The 19,255-nt window shown below is 39.1% G+C and overlaps 1 protein-coding gene across 1 annotated transcript in view; it reads right to left on the bottom strand.

Moving 5' to 3' along the window:
* The window catches only part of LOC126391996 (CUB and sushi domain-containing protein 3-like), a 259,847-nt gene that overhangs the window by 179,533 nt on the left and 61,059 nt on the right, over nucleotides 1–19,255 (bottom strand). Inside the window, exon 5 of the mRNA XM_050047075.1 lies at nucleotides 8,764–9,010. Within this exon, the coding sequence (XP_049903032.1) occupies nucleotides 8,764–9,010 (247 nt within the window). The remainder of the gene's footprint in view (nucleotides 1–8,763; nucleotides 9,011–19,255) is intronic.

The following is a 19,255-nucleotide window of genomic DNA, read 5'->3' as shown; positions in this document are numbered from 1 at the left end:
AAAAGGGACAGCAGGCATGTCAGGACTTCACGCAAACACAATCTAGAAGCTGAAGCTGATGTGTTACATGTCACGCCTCTTTTGCTTTCGCAATGCTGGCATGCTATCTAAAAATCACACACTTGGGGCAGCATTATGCTGGCCTTGTTTGGTTCAGTGTAAAAAAGCAAAGCTGGCATAATGGCTGCTCTTTTTCACGGCAATACTACAGAATCTCCGTTTAAAAAGGGCTATTGCATTTTTCGCAGTCTGTCTGCAGTAGAGGATAGCTTTCGGAGACATTTTGATGAGTTATATTTTGCCTGGGAAGATCAATAATAAATCCCAGGAAAAAGAAATTGAATCTAATACACATGGTAATTTAACCAAAGTTGGTAATTTAGCTGCAGGGCACCTCTTGCTCTCAACCTGCTTTGAATATTGTAATCTTCCTCTGACAACCATTTAGCCACTCTGTTGGAATAGGATTGTTCATATTCAGTGAACCAAGTAAATATTGCCAGATTGCAAGACAAAATAGCAATCTATTCTAAAGTCTCAGCTCTGTCAGTATGTTTACAACATGCAGAGTACATGATTAGAAAAATCTCCAAAGAAACCGAATGATAGGAAGGTGAAAAACTCAGGTGTGTATGGGGAGAAAAGCAAGAGAGAAAAAAAAACAGAACATGTTCTGGTCAAATTTTATAGTACATAAGCAAAAAAGTGTATTTAATATCCGCATAGCCTTTCAGGTTTTATGTTCTGTGTCCATATTTGAAATAATGAGTGACGTGTAATCTACAGCTTGTTGTTTTTGCCCTTTGTGAACAGGGGCTGTACAATCATATTAAAGGTCAGAAGAATAACAAAGAACTGTTTTTCCTTGGTCGAGCCAAACTCCACCATTGGCTTTTGTCAAAGGAAACAGAGATTTTTTTTTTGTCTATTTTCACAGTGATTGATGTGTAGCCTCATATAAACCTTCCCCAGCGTGACGACAACGGGATCAATAAACTCATTTGCAGAGATCTGATAGAAATCTTCAATTGATAAAAGGATAAAAGCTGCTAAGAGGTGTCAGCAAAACATATTTCTTGCCCTATAGTCTTGGACTTTGTGTACTTTCAGCTAAAAAAAATTGTTTTTTAGTATTAGTCGTCATCTATCAGCTACTTCAAGGAAATTGGCTGGTGAAATTCGGCAGTTCAAAATGTTACTGCATTTTCCATTTTATAACAATGATTACGTTTGACAACATTAATTACATATTTACATAGCTCCAATAATTAAATATATGTGGAACATGTGTGTCGATCTCATTAATTATTAACTGCCTTGCGAATTATTTTGCAATTCCTATTCTCTAGTACCAAAATGAATGGACTTTTTCAGAGATCAAAGTCTGCATTCATGTTTTTACTTGTGTTATCATTTGATAACAATCTGTAATACCACAGGTTGAGCGAGGATAACAAGTTAAGTTGGGTCACATTTTAAAGCCATTTGCCTGAAAAAGGCTAAGAGGAGGTGTTAAATCTGTCTGACTTTGAGGTTCTGGGCTGTCAATCATCGTTAAGCAGCTCTAAACCTCAAGGGTAAATTGACAGTTTGCTTGTCTCTGCCTGCAGCTGGTGCTATATGTTAGGATGCTTGAAAGTTTAGCTGTCCAATGGCCTTGTACACAGTCAGAGACACTCATAAAAAGAGAGGGAGCGAGAGCTATGAATTTTATGGGCATGCGAGAATTGCTCGCTCTGAATCGTGTTTGTTTGCTTGTCTGTTTGTTTACCTGGCCAAGCTGAAGCCATCTCTCTAAAATTCTGGCCCCGCTGCACTCAAGCTCACTGAGTCCCACTCGGATTGTGGGGCTTAAAACGAGAACGTGGCCTGACAGCCTCTGACATTTAGCGACATACAATAACATCATCTTTGAGTTTCAAAGCATTCAAGTGATGCATGGTGACCGCTCAACACACGCATAAGTAACAACTGCCACAAATAAAAGGCACTGCTTGTTAAAGTTCTTTGCCTGATAAACAAACACAATATGTGTCTTTTCAATCCTCTCCTTGGACACTGGACAGCAAGAAAAAAAAAAAAAAATCGCATAAGATGCCAGTTCACTCTTCAAGGTTGTGCTTCATTAAAGTATCACCTGATAGCAGACAGGGTCACAGGAAAAAGTATGGTTTACTTCAATTTACCTGACATCTTTCTTAATGGCTGGGACCTTGACATAAGGTAATAGAAAAGTATAAGAAACCCTGCTGTAGATGGAGATAAAGAGAGCATCATCTGTATGTATTGTATGTTAGATGCCCTTGATTTTAAAAAGGTACGAGAGACATTTCCACATTTCTTAGTCATTTTCTATATGATTTATTTTGTTTTAATGTAACCAATTCATGTGGGTAGGAATCACCAGAGGCCCCACAATATGATTTTATCACAGTACTTAGGTCACAATCCAATATCATTGCGATTTTAAACATTCTGTAATATGCCGTATATTGCAATAACATATATCATGATATACTGGCATTTATTACCTTTTTTCAACTGCAAATTATATCCTCAAAGGAAAACATTGCTATCATCTGTTTTATCTAATCAGATAAAGTTTCCAGTCTGTTCATCTCATTTATAATGTCAAATGTCAAATGTATATAGTGGACTAAAAGTTTTATTGTTCTAGGAGGCTTCCAAAAGTTGAATTTGTATTTGCAATATTAACAATTTATATAATAAAACAAAGTCAATCCCTGATGTCCATGTATTGATACAATATCACCATGCCAAATATTAGAGACTATGCTGTATCAATATCTTCCCCCACCCCTTATTCATGCAATTTATTTGTAATTCACATGTTGTTTTAAATGTTATAAGACAAATGTTAAAACACACCATAAGAAACCTGCTAATAGAAACAAATCATTACTACTTTGGTAGGTGAAAAAACAAACAAACATTGTTTTTAAATGAGTTACATTTATGGATGCTTTTATTTTGAAGCTGCAAGGAAGTAACCTGCCTAGTATATCTTGTTATTCATCCCTGAGTTTAATGTGAACCTGAGATGTGTGCAGAAGTCTGTTTGCTTTCTTATCTGTTAAAACTGCAGTACATTGTCCTTTAAATTGTTTGAAAGACATTTGTTTTTGTCATTGTTGAAAGCTTCCACTACACAACAACTGTCTCCTCAGCATGTGAACATATTTTAATAACCAGAGTATTCATTAATAAAATCGAAAGCAAAAAATGTACGTAAATTATTAACGAGTTAGAGCCATTGTTCTTTAATCCTGAAAATAGGAGACACAAGACAACACGAAGCATATCACTGGGGCTCTGTGAGGCATTTCTGTCAGTGAAAGAGTTAATTTTGGAGCTTTACCTAAGAGAAGAGGGTTACCTGATGGTCTGTCAAAACACATCAGTGTCATCCCATATCAGCTCCCTGTCAAACTCTCTTGAGCTACGTCAACATACAATACTTAGCAGTCATCACCACGCTCAGAGCACCTCTCCTTTTGACTCTCTCTGTCTCTCACTGACACAGTGTCTGCCTCCCTCTCTCCCTCTGACTGCGGATGACAACTCTCAGGGACAACAAAGCTTGTAGCTCAGTGATTGATTAGAGCTTCTTTCAGCCAATTATAATTAATGCCCGGCAGGATCACATAAACCTGGCAAATGCTCCCATTCACTCAGGACGTGGAGGAGATGGATAACCTTAGCCTCAAGGTTGGAGGTCAAACCCATTTCATATTTCCTTGTTTCAGTTGGGAGTGACTTCTACATTAAGCCCTTGCAGAAAGCCATAAACCAAAGTGTCTGAGGGCTGCTTTTTAAACAAAACTCTGTCGAAGATTTGTAATTCATGGGCACTTTAATTTGAATTATGAAACAGGAAATCATGTGCCCTCTCTGAGAATTGGTTTAATTCAATCAGAACCACAGGGCATATTTAAAACATTTTCTGCACACAACTGCCCATGGAAATTCATTAAAGGTACATTTGTATGCCAGTCAGCTGGCCTTTTCCCTTAAGATTTGAATACATGCGGCTGATTTTCAAGTGCTGTTCTTATAAAATATTACATGGTCATGCTCAACCATACACAGTAAACCTTTGTTCTTTTACATGCTTCAAGATCATAGCAAGCAGGCCTCCTCGTTATCCCAAGAACTAAGACAAAATCCTGAGGCAATACAGCCTCGTCTTACCAAGCCACCACCTCTCTTTGGAATAATCTTGTCGATACAGTTGCAGGATTTCTTGTGATCTGTAAATCTAGATTTAAAATGTGTTTATTCTCTCTATGACAGCCCATAACCTTTTGTTTTTGCAGTGCATGAATATACAGTAGTCCAGCAGGGTTCTGTTTGAAAAAACTGATGCTGGTCTACGTGGCTTTTATGATTTCAATGTTGCGCACAAATATCTGTGTTGGTTGAATAGACTCACACGCATTATAATTAATTTTTATTTAAAAAGAAATGCTAAATATTATGTCAGTCTATGTTCATGTTCACCAGCAAGCATCAGCAACAAAATCAGTTTGACTGCATGGTGTTCTAGTGGAATGTTCTAACTAGCTGCGAGCAACACAATGTTGCGTGGTACGCTGTTTTAAGCTGAACTTCTGTTGGATGCCTGTTCCTATTTATTCCTATCGCTCGTTTTCAAAGCTGGACAAAGAACAGCTGAGTCGTGAAGCAGAAATTAAGCATTACTTATACAGTTCTTCCTCATTTAATCACAAAACTCTAAATAACAATTACAACCAACTTGCTGCTGGCTATATTGTATGTTATTTCCAGTAAATATCACAATGTAAAACATGTGTTTTCTGTTTAAAAAAATGCTAATGTAGGGAGATACTCATCTCTCCAGTGGTTATGTCTCCAGGCTGCTCATGAGTACAGAAGTGCATATAAGTAAAAGATTTAGTGTGGACAGAGAGTAATGCTCACTTGCTGTTAGTACACAGTGTTAGGGTTACTTATTCTCAGGGGGAATTATTTTCAATGGACATTATGAACGGAGATATTAAATAAGTCAGAATTACCCGATGACAAAGACCCTGCTCTACAGGACACGAAAAATATTCAGATAGGTAAATATACTATATTATTGAACTGAATGTAATCTTATTATTGGATTATAATCAGATTGTTTATGGTTTATTATACTAACTTCTACTACATGTTCTTTTTGTTACTGTCTTTTTTCAACACACAAACAGGTCTTTATTGCAACCCCAGCCATTAATGTGATGGAGGGATCTCTCTTTGCATTTCTTACATTTCTTTCCACATGTTTACATTTTTGAGGGATTTCTTTAGAATATTCAAATTGGTCTGAGTTTGGGAGTGCAGCTGTGGGCTTGTCAATTCCACTGAAACATTATATGTGCTACCAGAACAAAAATGATTTCACTACTTACTTTACCCGAACTTGAACTTGTCAATCAAAACTGTGATAATACTGCTAGCATTTCTGTATTTCAAAACTTAGTTTCTGGCCTACATTTGCTTTGGCAGCAATGTTTTCAAGCAGAATACAGGCCATAATTCAACAGTTTTACAACAGCACAAAAACTCCTTTTTTGGGGGAGGAGAATTCACCCTATCTCTCCTCAAGTGATACATTAGTCAACACAGCTTATGGAAACTATACTTAATTTCACGCATCTCACCTTTCTCTTAAAGATGAGTTCACTCCAAACTAAAAAAAAAAAAAAAACAAACATTCTTTCCTCTTACCTGTAGTGCTATTTATCAGTGTAGATTGTTTTGGTGTGAGTTGCCAAGTATTGGAGTTATCAGTCGCAGAGATGTCCGCCTTCCCTCAAATATAATTGAACTAGATAGCATGCCTTCTTTTGCGTGGTGATACATTTGGTAGGGTGTAGTTCAATAAAAAGAAAATAGTTTCGACATAAATCTTGTAAAAATGTCATGATTTCTGGAAAGAGACATTGCTGAGTCTTTTTTTTTTTGTGCTTTTAGCACCCAAAGCTGAGTACCATCTAGATCCATTATACGACCACATTTTCATAAAAGTTGGGATGCTGTGTAAAACTTAAATAACTGAGTACAATTGAATGAAACACAAATACAAGATATTTAATACTCTACCTGATAAACTTAGTTGTTTTTGCATATATATGCTTATTCTGAATTTGATGCCCGCAACAAGTTCCAATTAAGTTGGGACAGGGGCAACAAAACACTAAGAAAGTGGTGGAATGCTCAAAAAATACCTGTCTGGAATATTCCACAGGTAAATCAGTTAACTGTTACCACACTGTGAACCACAACACTCACTCGACTTACAATTTTTTTAGGTAACAGCTTAACTAAAACTCAAAACTTTTTAGTTCAGAACAATACGGCAACATAAAAGTTTTGAGTACACCCGACACAAAAATAAACGTGTCACATGACCCTTGTCTGAGAGGAATTTTATGTCAGTTCAACATAGCTTTTTTGTTGCTGTTTGACCATTTAATTTTATGTCACATGAACACAAAAACATTGAGTACACATTTTACAACATTCTTTTATTTCATTGAACTATAAAAATATATTGTGGTGATCTTAGGTTTCTTGATTGCAGCAATAAGGCAAAAAGATGAATGCTGAACCAGGAAGTGCTCTTTATTTCACCTCAGCACAACTTTATGGTAGACACTTAGATCTCCACACAGGCGGGAGGTCACTGTGTATACGATTTCACTCATGGTGCAAAATGTCTTTTACCACAACATGAACTGTAACCCATTAGAACCACTGTGAATTACATAAGCATTAATCACTGCATAATGGGTAACGCGAGTAATTAAAACACATTTAAAGACAGTTTTCTTCAGCTTATGGCCTTCAACACACTGTCGAACAGCATGCTGGGAATCTCCAGCCATTTAGCCCCATCACGCCATAATATGTTAAGCCCACAATGATAGTGTTGTTTAATGGCCTTAAACTAATTAGGCAAAATCAGCTTTATACATTTTAGTCAAATTAACTCAAAACTCAAAAATTGTTGACTTGACATAAAAAATTATGTCAGCCTCAAATGGGATGAATTTTTGTGTCAAGTGAACATAAAGTTTTTATGTAATTTTAACAATCCAGGGCATTTGTGTAGACTTTACATTAAAATGTTGTGTCATGGATGGATTGGGGTTTACAGTGCAGGTGATAGTATCAAAATTGAGTATGAAATTGGGCATTTTCAAAAGGCTCAGCTGTTCACAAGGAAGGACAGTGCGAGGTTCACTACTGTGTGAAAAACTGCTGTGACTAATAAGCCAACAGTTTAGGAACAATGTTTCTCAACACATAATTGCAACGAATTTAGGGACTTGCTTGAGTTTCTTGAAGACGTTTTGCCTCTCATCCAAGAGGCTTCTTCAGTTCTGAAAGGAACTGAAGAAGCCTCTTGGATGAGAGGCGCACCGTCTTCAAGGAGACTCAAGCAAGTGCAGTTGCCTACGATATAGCACTTAAGATTACCATGACATGGATGACTGAGAATCATCACAGACATAAAGAATTTAGGGATTTCAGCATCTGCAATCCATAATATCATCAAAAAATTCTGAGAATCTGCAGAAATCTCTGCACATAAGGGGGCAAGACTGAAAACCAACACTGACTGCCTGTGACGTTCGATTCCTCAGGCTAAACTGCATTAAAAACAGATATGACTGTTTACAGCATATTACTACATGGGCTGGGAAACACTTTGGAAATTCTTTGGAAATTCATCATTGGTAAACACAGTTTGTCGCTGCATCTACAAATGCAAATTAAGACTCCTCCGTTAAAAATAAAAGCCATATATCAACACCATCCAGAAATGCCTCCGACTTCCCTGGGCCTGAGCTCAGCTGAGATCAACTGACACAATGTGGGAAAGTGTACTGTGTTCTGACAAGTCCACATTTTTAACTGTTATTGGAAATCATGGACACTGTGTCCTCCAGGCTAAAGATGAAGAGGACCATCCAGATTGTTACCAACAAAAAGTTCAAAGCCAGCATCTATGGTGGTACGGGGGAGTGTTAGTGCCCATGGCATCATGGGTAACTTCCACATCTGTAAATGCACAATGAATGCTGAAAGGTACATACAGGTTTTGGAGCAACATATGCTGCCATTCAGATGACGACTTTTTCAGGTACGTCCTGCTTATTCCAGAGCTCAACTGACCTGCCTGCAGTCCAGGGCTGCCCCCCATTGAACATGTGTGGCACATTATGAAGCACAAGATGCAACAACAGAGACCCTGAAACTGTTAAGCAACTTCAGTCATATATCAAGGAAGTTTGTTTCAACTTTTGGACGTGTTGCAGTAATCAAATTAAGAATAAGTGTATATTTACAAAAAAAGTTTGAACATCAAATATCTCGTCTCTGTACTGTATTCAATTTAATATAGGTCAAAAAAGATTTGGTAATCATGGCATTCTGTTTTCATCAACGTTTTACACAGCAGTCTTAACTTTTTGGAATAGTGGCTGTATTCAAGAGAAGGGAGACATCTCTATGGCTGAATATCTCTAACACTCGGCAACTCACACCAAAACAGTCTAGGTTGATAAACAGCACTACAGGTAAGAGGCAAATATATGTTTTTGAATTAGGGGTGAACTGTCCCTTTAACACCTTGTCAACACAATATAACACATACACAGCTGCTGTCACAGTAAAACTCCTAAACTAACAACTGCATGATTAAGCACTCCCACTCACAGCTCGACTCACCAGATTGTTGCCGGTTCAGATCCCTCTACTTCCAGATAATCCGACTTCTCCTCCATCTGAAATTCAGTGAAAACCAGGGAGATGGTGTCCCCCGGATCTGCCAGGATGGTCCACTTACACTCCCCACTGCTGCCCAGGCCTCCAGCACCTCCACCTCCGCCAGCGCCAGGAGACTCACCGCTGGGGAAATCGAAGCTGGAGATGAGCCCGCTGGAGCCCCTCAGGGTGCCACCGCACGTGTCCTCCGCTGTCAGTCACCAGAGAGAAAAGCAGGGTGGGGAGGGTGAGGGAAGAACAGACACGTGGTCTCTGGGTTATTTCAGAGCTATTACTCAAAGTTCAACATGGGACATGAAAAAAGTGGCTTGAGGCATAAAACATCTGTACCTGTCCTCTCAGATAAATGCAAACCAGAGCAAGACCAATGTGGAAGCTGATGTCAGAGCAGCACAGGCCATTTAAACACAATTTTGTTTTTCACACATCCACAGGTTGTCGAGTCTAAAGCTAATTCCAGTACAATTACGGGATTTCTAACAATATGAAACATAAGATTAAAAGACGGCTTGTTTTCTTCGCACTGGCAAGAATCTTGAAGCATTCAGACATGAGACAATGGACAGAATTATTTACCAATTATTGTGTGCTAATTCTGTCAGTTTCCTTCAGTGCTGTTTGTGGAAGTAAAAGTCCTAACAATGTCTTCTGTGTTTTTCTCCCTTTCCCCCCATCTTGTCTATTCCCTCCATCCAAGAGTCAGTAATTCATCATTGTGTCCTCCAAGCCCCCACATGTTTCAGGAAACAAACAAATGGTGATAAACAGGGCTTGTAATGCTCTGAAATTGTATTTTTTTTTCCAATGTGGGGAGCATGGCACGTCGGTTGAATGTTAATGCACTCTACCATAACAGTGGCTTGCTCTCTTTCACTCCATGTCCCTTTTCCCTTCTCTCCCCCACCCTTTCTCATATCTCTCCATCTCTCTCTCTCTCTCTCTCTCTCTCCATTCCTCTCCTCTCTGCATGCCCTCTCAGATCTTTCTACTATTACTCACCACCCTCCTCTCTACCCCTATATCCGTTTTTTCTCCCTAAAGAATTCTAATGATGGCAGGGCTTTCACAGTTTTCACATCATTTAAGACTAATATGTGACACTCAGCTGTGCCAGCTGAAACCTTTGATGGCTCAGCGCTCCACTCAGGGCTGTCAGAGCTGCCAGCCTTGTAACATTCCTGTATGCTGCATTACACGATTGGTCAAGGAACAAGGAAGCGGGTGTCTGAAATTCAAAAGAAGATAAAGGGAAAAGGGGAGAAGATGAGGGAGCAGGAGCTCGCTAGTTAGCTTGATCCATGTCCTTTGACACATTAGCCAAAGCATAGCGATTGATCAAAGTTTTCATAGAAAGGGCAGCAATGGCATTGATACTGTGTGAGACATCAATGATGTACACACATATATGATTTATATCAAGGGCCGACTCATTTGCAGACTACACCAAGGGCAGGCTTTCATTTGGTGAATGCTTGCAGCCTTGTAGCAACAAAAGAATGTGGAGTCATGATTTGTTTCTCGTTTGAATCATTGCTATCGCTACCTCCACCACATAACACTTAGCCTGAGTGACAAATTGTATATCCCCTCAATGCTTTTAAAATGACATTTCAAAAAGTGCCCAGCAGATTTGTAGAGTAATTGGCTATAGGCTGAAATTAAACTGATATTAAAGTGCTGCGAGTCTGACCAAAGGAGCCATATCACTTTTTAACCTTGATGACAGACAGGGGGGCAGCGTAAAGTGTCTTCATGGCTATCAAGGTTGAGAGAGCAACAAAGAAGTGGTAGGGAAGCATTGGATAATCAGAGAGGGGTGAGTGCAAGAGAGGAGACAAAAAAATAAGTGAAAAGGAAAGAGATGAGTAGAGAGCAAATCAAGAGTGAGAGGAAAACAAGACTGAGGAATAGAAGGTTACAAGGTTCATTTACTGTCACGCTACAACACAGGGTTGCGCAACAAAATCAGTGGTAGTCCCTTTATGCTACACAAGAAAAACAAAAAAAACACAGTAGTGCATTTTTGCAATTTGCATCAGGAGGAATGTTCACTGGACATATAATATGGTCTGCATCTAAACATTAAAAATTCAGCATCAGGGAAACATTGTCCTTCTTTGACTGTTTTAGCACCAAGCATCACTGATGTAAACACAGAGTGTGCCCCCTCTCATCCCACCAGAGTACTGCACCCTGTCTGCAGTCCACGGCCTGCCTGTCAGGTACAACAGCCTGATCTGGGCTTATGATGGAGCCAGGTGTCTGCAAAGATGTGAACACAACAGTCTTTAATCTCCACTTGCTGTGTTTACCAGAGTCTTATTCCATACATTCTGCTGGACAGGGTCGTGGAAAAGCAAGATAGGAGCCAAGAGGGGAGCTGGGCCAGCCTAACTCCTATCTCCACTCTCTCTCCTCTCTTCTGGGCAATCACACCACCTTTACCACATGTTTATTAAAAAAATCCTATCAGCTCCATTCTTCTGCATTTCTTTACTTAGCACGTCTTCCCCATACACAGTCATTCAAAAGTCAGGGGCATATTTTCTGATCTTGATTCTTCAAACACTGGGGACATTACCTCTGCACTTGTGACAAATGGCTGTTTCCAGAAAGAGCTCCTGCCTCAGTACACTGAACTGAGTATAGCGACATACTGTGTTTTGTCATATGGATCACTCCACTTTTATAATGTTGATCTGCTCTATACACACACGACATCTACTGCACGTCTGTCTGTCCTGGAAGAGGGATCCCTCCTGGGTTGTGCTTCCTGAGGTTTCTACCAGTTTCTTCCCCGTTAAAGGGTTTTTTTCGGGGGAATTTTTCCTCACCAGCTGTGAGGGTCCAAGGACAGTTATATTGGGCTTTATAAATAAAATTGAATTGAATTGAAATTCAATTGTTGACAATAGCAGCTAAATAGGAGACAGAATCTTTCTCTAGTCTAGGGTCTGACATTAGCGCACCCCCCCCCCAACGTGGGCACATTGTTGGCAGTAGCAGGTTGTCAGGCCACCCGCGACTTTGGCGCACAAGGTGGATCCAAAACATAAAAACACGTTTGGTAGGCTTAGTGTATGACTGGACAGAGCTACAAAATTGAAAGTGTCTCACAATTGGTATATCAAAGCAGCATTGTTGGCCATAGAACCGTATTCATTCTGAATAAGCTTGAAGTTCACCCATATCTGGGGCACCCAGTAGCTAACCTGGTAGAGCGGGTACCCAATGTACAAAGGCTGTATCCCTCCCGCAGCAGCTACAGGTTCAATTCCAACCCGTAGCCCTTTGCTGCCTGTCATCCCCTCTCTCTCCCCCTTCCTCTCTGAAACCGTCCTAGCAAAAAAAGGCAAAAAGCCAAAAAAGTTATCTTTGAAGTTCAACAAAGTCTAACCAATAACCAACATTATAAAGATGCACACATATACGTATATACATGCCCACCTGCTACTACCAACTTCATCTACATAGATCTACATCACATTTAAATTTCTTCTCAAGGAAGAGTCAGTAGTGTATCAAGTGAGTGGTTGAGAGAGCAAGAGAGATGATGGGTGTGCTCAGAGCAGACAGGTGTTGGCAACAGGAGCAGAAAGGAAATTAACAGTAAAGTTGTCGAGTTGTAGTAAATGTACTGTGTAGGCTTCAGTTTGTCAATGAATAAACACTGCAGCTCCTCAAGACCAAGCCAAGTCCCTTTGTCTTGCTTTAAAATATTACCATGATGATTTTTTTTCCTGTATCAGCATTGTTCCAGGCTAAATATTCTCTTTATGAACTGAAATGCATTGATGGTATATTTCTGCACATAGGTGGACACATTCATGCACAAGCATGCATGTGTACTGTACCCTCCCACCTCCAAAAAATAGGGCTCCCCTGAAAGTGTAATTTGGACACTAGAATTTACCATGCATGTATGTGTGTGTATGGTTTAGGTGTAAATATACTGACCACTAAATGACATTATTCTTTACATTAAATGATGTCTAAATGATCTAAATGTGATTTGCTCATTTAGTGCATTTTTTCAAAAGTGGCAGATACAATTTCTGAGTCGCAGACAAAAAAAAAAAAATTTGCTTGTCACAGGGGCGGGCAGGCAGGGAAAAAGTTAACCATACCCTGCCCCTGCCAAAGTGAATTTGGTCCTAACAAAAGGGATTTTTAATATATTTTTAAAAGGGTGCTAACATTAACATCTGAATCAGTTGGAATTTGGCAGCCAGAGGCAGTATCAAAACAGCCTTAATGGTGCATCTCTGTTGCCATCCATCACACAACAATAAATGATTGAGGTTGTATTCAAAATTTAAAAAATGTTTTCACAGTGTGAAAAGATTTTCATATCATTTCAAAAATTGAAATAATAATGTATAAAGAGATCACTTTGGCCGACACAAGGGACAATTTTCATACCCACACATTCAATAACTCAGATGCCTTTTTTATTAGGTACATCTAGGCTAGCTAAAACTAACGGTGTCTAATACAACAGACCTGCAATAAATATGATGGAAATTGGGTGCAAAAGTGACTGACCTACAGCACATCTTACAAAGTTTTATAAATGAATCCAACAGTATCAATCAATGTTTTATTGGATACAGCTTGAAAGGTTTCTCAAAGCTAATGTCTGGTCTGATCAATAACTGCCAGGAGCGCTCAAGCTTTAGAATTACCTTTATTGTCAAATAGAAATGATCTTTCTCAAAAGTCAAACCAGTTTTTTTCTTCATCTACAGCTGAATCGTCATCTAAATAAAACAGACTATGTATTCCATACTGGTTGTGCTGCTTTTGGAGTGGTAAATGTACATATGAGTACTTCTTCTATGGAAATGTCCAGACCAGATAATGGAGGACTTGTTTCATTTTAATTTTGACGCTTTCAGGGTTCCCACACATTTTCAAAACTTTTAAAAATTTGTAAAACTTTTCCATGCCTTTTCAAGAACCCATAATTAAAAATACATTTCTTGTCCCACTTGGCGGGCGTTTTTGAAAAATATCAGATTGCATATCAAATGTGGGGAGAAAATGAAGAATTGGAAAATGTGATGGTAAACAAAACATCACACATGACACATATTCGAGCAACTTTACATCGTTAGCTAGCTACAGAAAGCAAAGTTGTTGTTATGTTACAATATGTTAACGGTTATCCACGGAGGATTACTGGAATAACCTCATGACACACAACAAAATTCCATGACTTTTGACTCAACTACTTTTACTAATTCCATGAATTTTCCTGGCCTAGGAAATGTAATTGTGAAATTTCATGACTTTTCAAGGTTTTCCGTGACCATGGGAACCTTGGGCATTGTCTGACATCCTTCACTATTGGTGGACTGTTGAACAATAAAGACATATTTTATTGTACTCAAGTCTATTCTGTTCTATTATATTCTATTCTAAATAGTCCAAAATAATGTGTCTGTCGGAGAGTTGTGGTCGAGCAGTGTTCCCCCCACATACAATAGTGAATGTGTGAACAATTTTGGGCACAGAAATTAATATGTATTATGAAAAGAAACAGTGGTTAATGTGACCATCAGTAACCACAAAAAATGTAACATTTAAGGGATACAAAAGAAGTCTAACAGGACAAATTCAAAGAGTCAAAAAGACTTCAGTGATAAAGTAGTGGGCTGAAAATTATTAGCAGCCACACAAAAAGCATGAGTCAGTCAAGGTCATTCAATGACATTTTAACATGAAATCCAAACTAAATACACTCTGTGTTAACCAAAGCTAGATGGACTTATCTTACTAGAAACATCAGGGCTGAGCTTAAAAGCTCATTGTGCTAATTATCAGGTAAGTATTTTATAAATGCACTCAGAACACTGTGACATTGATTTCCAATGAAGTGCCACATAAAATAAGTACTTGTAAAACCCAACAAAACTGACAGCATGTATTCATGATACATTATGTCACAATGATATCAAAACGAGCATCCTGTCTTAAGGATGTAATTGAACTTTATTGATCCCTGTGGGGAAATTGGCTAATTTCTCTCAAACACACTAATGCACGGTACGTTTAAAGGTGTCCAAGGTCTGATAGAGAGTAAAGAGATTACAGGCTAAAGCAACAGAATTTTTAGCAGCAGTGAATAAATAATAGAAAATTCATTACAACCAAACAAGCATATTACACAAGTTTAATTTGCAATAGTCAGGAGAAAAATACTGTAAAAAAAGAACAGAAAGATTTGGTGCATCCAAAGGTCTTTCATGTTAAAATGTTTTCCTTTTTCTTTTCTTCAGTGCTCTAAATGAGTTGGAAGCTGTAACTAAATTGCCTATGTACTTAAGAGTAGAAAACAACCACATTTTCATATTGTTGAATATGAAAGGAACACAACGAGCACAATTAAACAAGAATCTGCAGGGCATCTGCTGGAGCCTAGGGGCATTGTATGATGAAACTTGATATATACATCAATCAAACATCAACACGCAGCAGTAAGACTCGGTGCTGTAGATAAGAGTAAATTAAGTTAGGCCTTGAGGTGCATGCAGAGAGCGAGCAGAAACTGCAGGCTGCCATCCAGCACTGTTTATATTCTAGGTTTTGACTGGAAAGCACAGAGGACACAGCCCTGCCACTGTGGCAAATGATACTACTGACATTATCATAGAAAAAAAAAGGAGACAATGAAAAGGCTTTCCCACAAACCGTAAACAAAAATGAAAGCCCTTTTTTGTTCCTCAGATCTTTGTACACTGGAACAAATAAAATATAGCTCCTTTATAGTTTTCTCTGAAGTGGTTTCCATGATAACGGATTTGCTCTCTGATCATCATTGAACATCATTCAGCTCAGGTGGTGGCAGCATGAAGCCATGTGCAGTAGTGTGAGTGACAGATATGAATTTTTATGTAGTGGGAACTGCCCACTGCATACAAGCATCTTTAAAGAGACATTTTGGTAACACAAAAAAAGAAAATGCAACTCATTCTTTGGTTTGTGTGTTGTGGATTAATTGCCTACATTTTAGCACGGGGCTTCCTCAAAGGCATGAGACAGATTTCCACAACCACGTTTTTATGATCATAACCTCACTTATAACTCATTAATGTGTCTACAGTTGTAGCCCATTAAATTGCACAGGAAAATTGGGTAGATGCTTGGGAGCAATTCATTATTGTGCAGAAGTACTACGACAGGTTTCTTAGCTGTTTCTTTGAGAAGCATCCATGCATGGTACTGTAAATCATGAACTGGCAAACTGCTGTCTGAGGCTCAAAAAAAATGCTTTGCAGTTTGAGAATTTTAAATGGCTTCAACTGGATAATGCCTTACAGGTTCCATATATTCACATGCAGCGTTTCGTTCGGATGCATGGCAGCATTTGAGGTACAGTAAGCCAACGAGGTTTAGTGACATAAAAGAGGCACTGAATGCTGGGCAATGTGTTCCTTAGCAAATCATTAGAGCATGCTCTGGATTTAAAGAAGACGAAGAATCTCTCTTTTGAAAACGGTGGCAGTGTAAAAAAAAAAAAAGAAAAAAAAAAAGATGGTGGTGAGGATTAGGACTGCTTTAGCTGAGCTCATTTACATCCCCAGCATCAGCAATCTAATGCTACTTGAGGAGGGATTAAGCCTCTCTCCCCTTGACTTTGATCAGATATACAACACTTGTCTTTCTGCTTAGAAATATTCACCCCCAAGGATAGAGGGGAAGGAACATGTATAATTTTCTACATTACCTTAGGTTTCTCCTTTGTAATAATCCATGTGTTAATGTAAAGGCAGTGACTATGCCTACAGTGAGTCCCTCATTTGCTCAGCTGCAAGTCATGTTAAACATTGATAGGGCTGAGCAGCGGCAAAGTGATCTGTAATGGGTGCACAGATGCAATTCATATTGCATCATGCATGTTGCTGGGGGTCATTTCATTACAGTGGCCATTTTGCCGTAATTTCATATTTTAAATGAGTAATGAGAGAAGAGGATGACTATTTAATGAGCAATATAGCACTACAGCACTAATCACAGCCGTATATATGGGTAAAGGATTTGGTCATTTTTCTTTTCACAAAAACAATGATCCTCACATCGTATTATTATTCTGCTCAATGAATACTGAACATGGAGGATCATGTTGGTAACCTAATTTCTAATCCAAATGCTATTACAGTTGTTGCCTGTTATCACCTTTGTGGATTCAATGCAAGAATTTCTAGCAGTAGCTTAGTGAACATAGAGAGAGATATTTTTATATCAGTTCTAACTGAGGAGGACAAATGAGCACTCACTTGGAATGAAAAATCGTGACATGGGTAAGAAAAATTTTCATATTTAAATTCTCTATTTGAGTAGCAGAGAGCTGAAAAGGCACTGCAGAGGGAACTGCGTGTTTCGTCCAGTCACATTACCAGACATGGAGATGTTTTAAAGGAGCAAGGTTTTTCTGCGGCCTAATTCTCTTATTCTGTTGGACAGTGGCTGGCAGCGAGAATGACAGTGCATCAATAGACCATATTCTCATGTTACCATCCTGTCCCTCTTTGCTGTCTCACTGCCTGGTTTAATGAATGTCCAGAGACAATTTAGATGGAAGGAATTGAAATGGGCTCCTGGGAGGGGCGGTAGCAACTCACGATTAGAATAGCCACCTCTGTTTTTCTGTCTACCTTTCAAGCTCTAATGTCCCCTTTCAAAGAGACAGTAATGCAGGATAAACACACATTTATGGTTAATCTAAATGGGATAACACCTGGCATTACGACGGCTTCACAATAACTACAGTATACTGTTATGGGATTCCCATAACCCTGACTCAAAACCATCTAAGCCATGAATTCTGATTTTCTCAATAACAGAATAAACAAACATGGTGGTTGTGTGTGAGTTGTTCCATTAGGAGTCAAACTGAGGAAAAGAAAAACTAAATTACACCCCTTTCTCCATACTGACTTACATACTGAGCCTCCAGGGTAAAAACTGCAGTGACCACTTTTAATTAAATGAAAGTCGACAACTCTGTCCAGCAAATATACTTATATCTGATGATTCCACAGTTCAGTAATGATGTTTAATATTGGTCAAATTTCCACGGCTTCATTATCCAGCTTTAAACGAAACGTTTGTATTGGAAATTGGTATCGTATGTCTTCCCGCACTTCTCTCTTTCCTCTCCTCTATCCCTCTCTCTTTCTGTCATCCGTTCCCACACAAATGCCTCACAAACACAGACTTTGGAAGTTGTATGAGGATGGAGAAGAGAACTGAGAGAAAGATGAAAAGAGAGAGATAGAGACAAAAGGAGGTGACTGGTTGAGAGACTGAGGTGTTGGGAGACAGTGGGGGGTGGACGGTGGATTGGGGAGAGATTTTGTGTTGCTGTGTGTGTGTTTAGTGTGAAACAATTGGTGATGAGCAGAAAGGGCAGGATCTCTGAGGAAATAAGATCAAAGGACCATCTGCCCACATACAGGAGCCGGGCTGGATTTAGTCGAGAGAGAGAGTGGCTCAAGCAGTGCCCAGGCCTGAAAAGGAGTGATGTTTCTGGCCCGTGGCAATAGAGGCTAACACCATCCTTAAATGGAAAGGAACCCCCCATATGCAGCTTTTTGTTTCCCTGAAGCTTGCCATTTCTCAAACATATGCTGAGCCATTTCCTTTTTGCTGTGCCTTGCACTGTAGAATGAGTTGGCAAGAGCAAATTTGCTCTGCTGGCTTTGGGATTTCTAAGGATTGCATATTGGGACGGGGGGGGGGATCTTTGACTCTTTTTAGTATATTCTCTCTTTTGTTTGGCTGACTTTGCAGGTTTAAGGCCTTCGCACACCATGTCCATATTATTCATCTGAAATCGTCACACATTTTAAAGTAAATATGTCACATTGGGTCAATCATGTTAATACTCCAACTCGGAAACTTTTGTCAGCCACTGAAGTTTTTGAAACAGGTTCAATTGTTGGCAATTTTTCACATCTATCTCTGTATGTGTGCGTGTCCCTATCTGACATAGGCTGCCACCCACTGTTCAGGATCAATTGGAACATGAAAATTGGTGGTCTTCTTTTTAATGTGTGATTCCAGTACTGCTAACAGCGCATCAAACTGACATCCTGAAATAGACCTGGAAACGACTGGGATGATTACGCTGCTCCTTTATCAGCAGGTAAAACTCTCCTTGCTCTGGATGTCTTCTCAGAATGGGATCGACCCAATCTTTTCTTATTTTACTTTAAAGAAGTGAGAGGACAAATCATCCTCACTGCTTGACGACACTGTTCAGTATCATTTTACGAATTTTCACAACAAATAGAACGATAAAAAGCAGACTCAGTGTACAGTGCAAAGGCCTTTAGATCTAGCAGTCCATCAGCACCAAAATGTACCAATTTAGTCTATTAAGACATGTAGTTATTTCCTGCTTTTCATCTCAATAAAGAAAACTACAAGA

Source organism: Epinephelus moara, chromosome 6, assembly GCF_006386435.1.
Source record: "Epinephelus moara isolate mb chromosome 6, YSFRI_EMoa_1.0, whole genome shotgun sequence".
NCBI classification, from domain to species: Eukaryota; Metazoa; Chordata; class Actinopteri; order Perciformes; family Serranidae; genus Epinephelus; species Epinephelus moara.
This window is presented reverse-complemented; position numbering and strand designations above follow the sequence as displayed.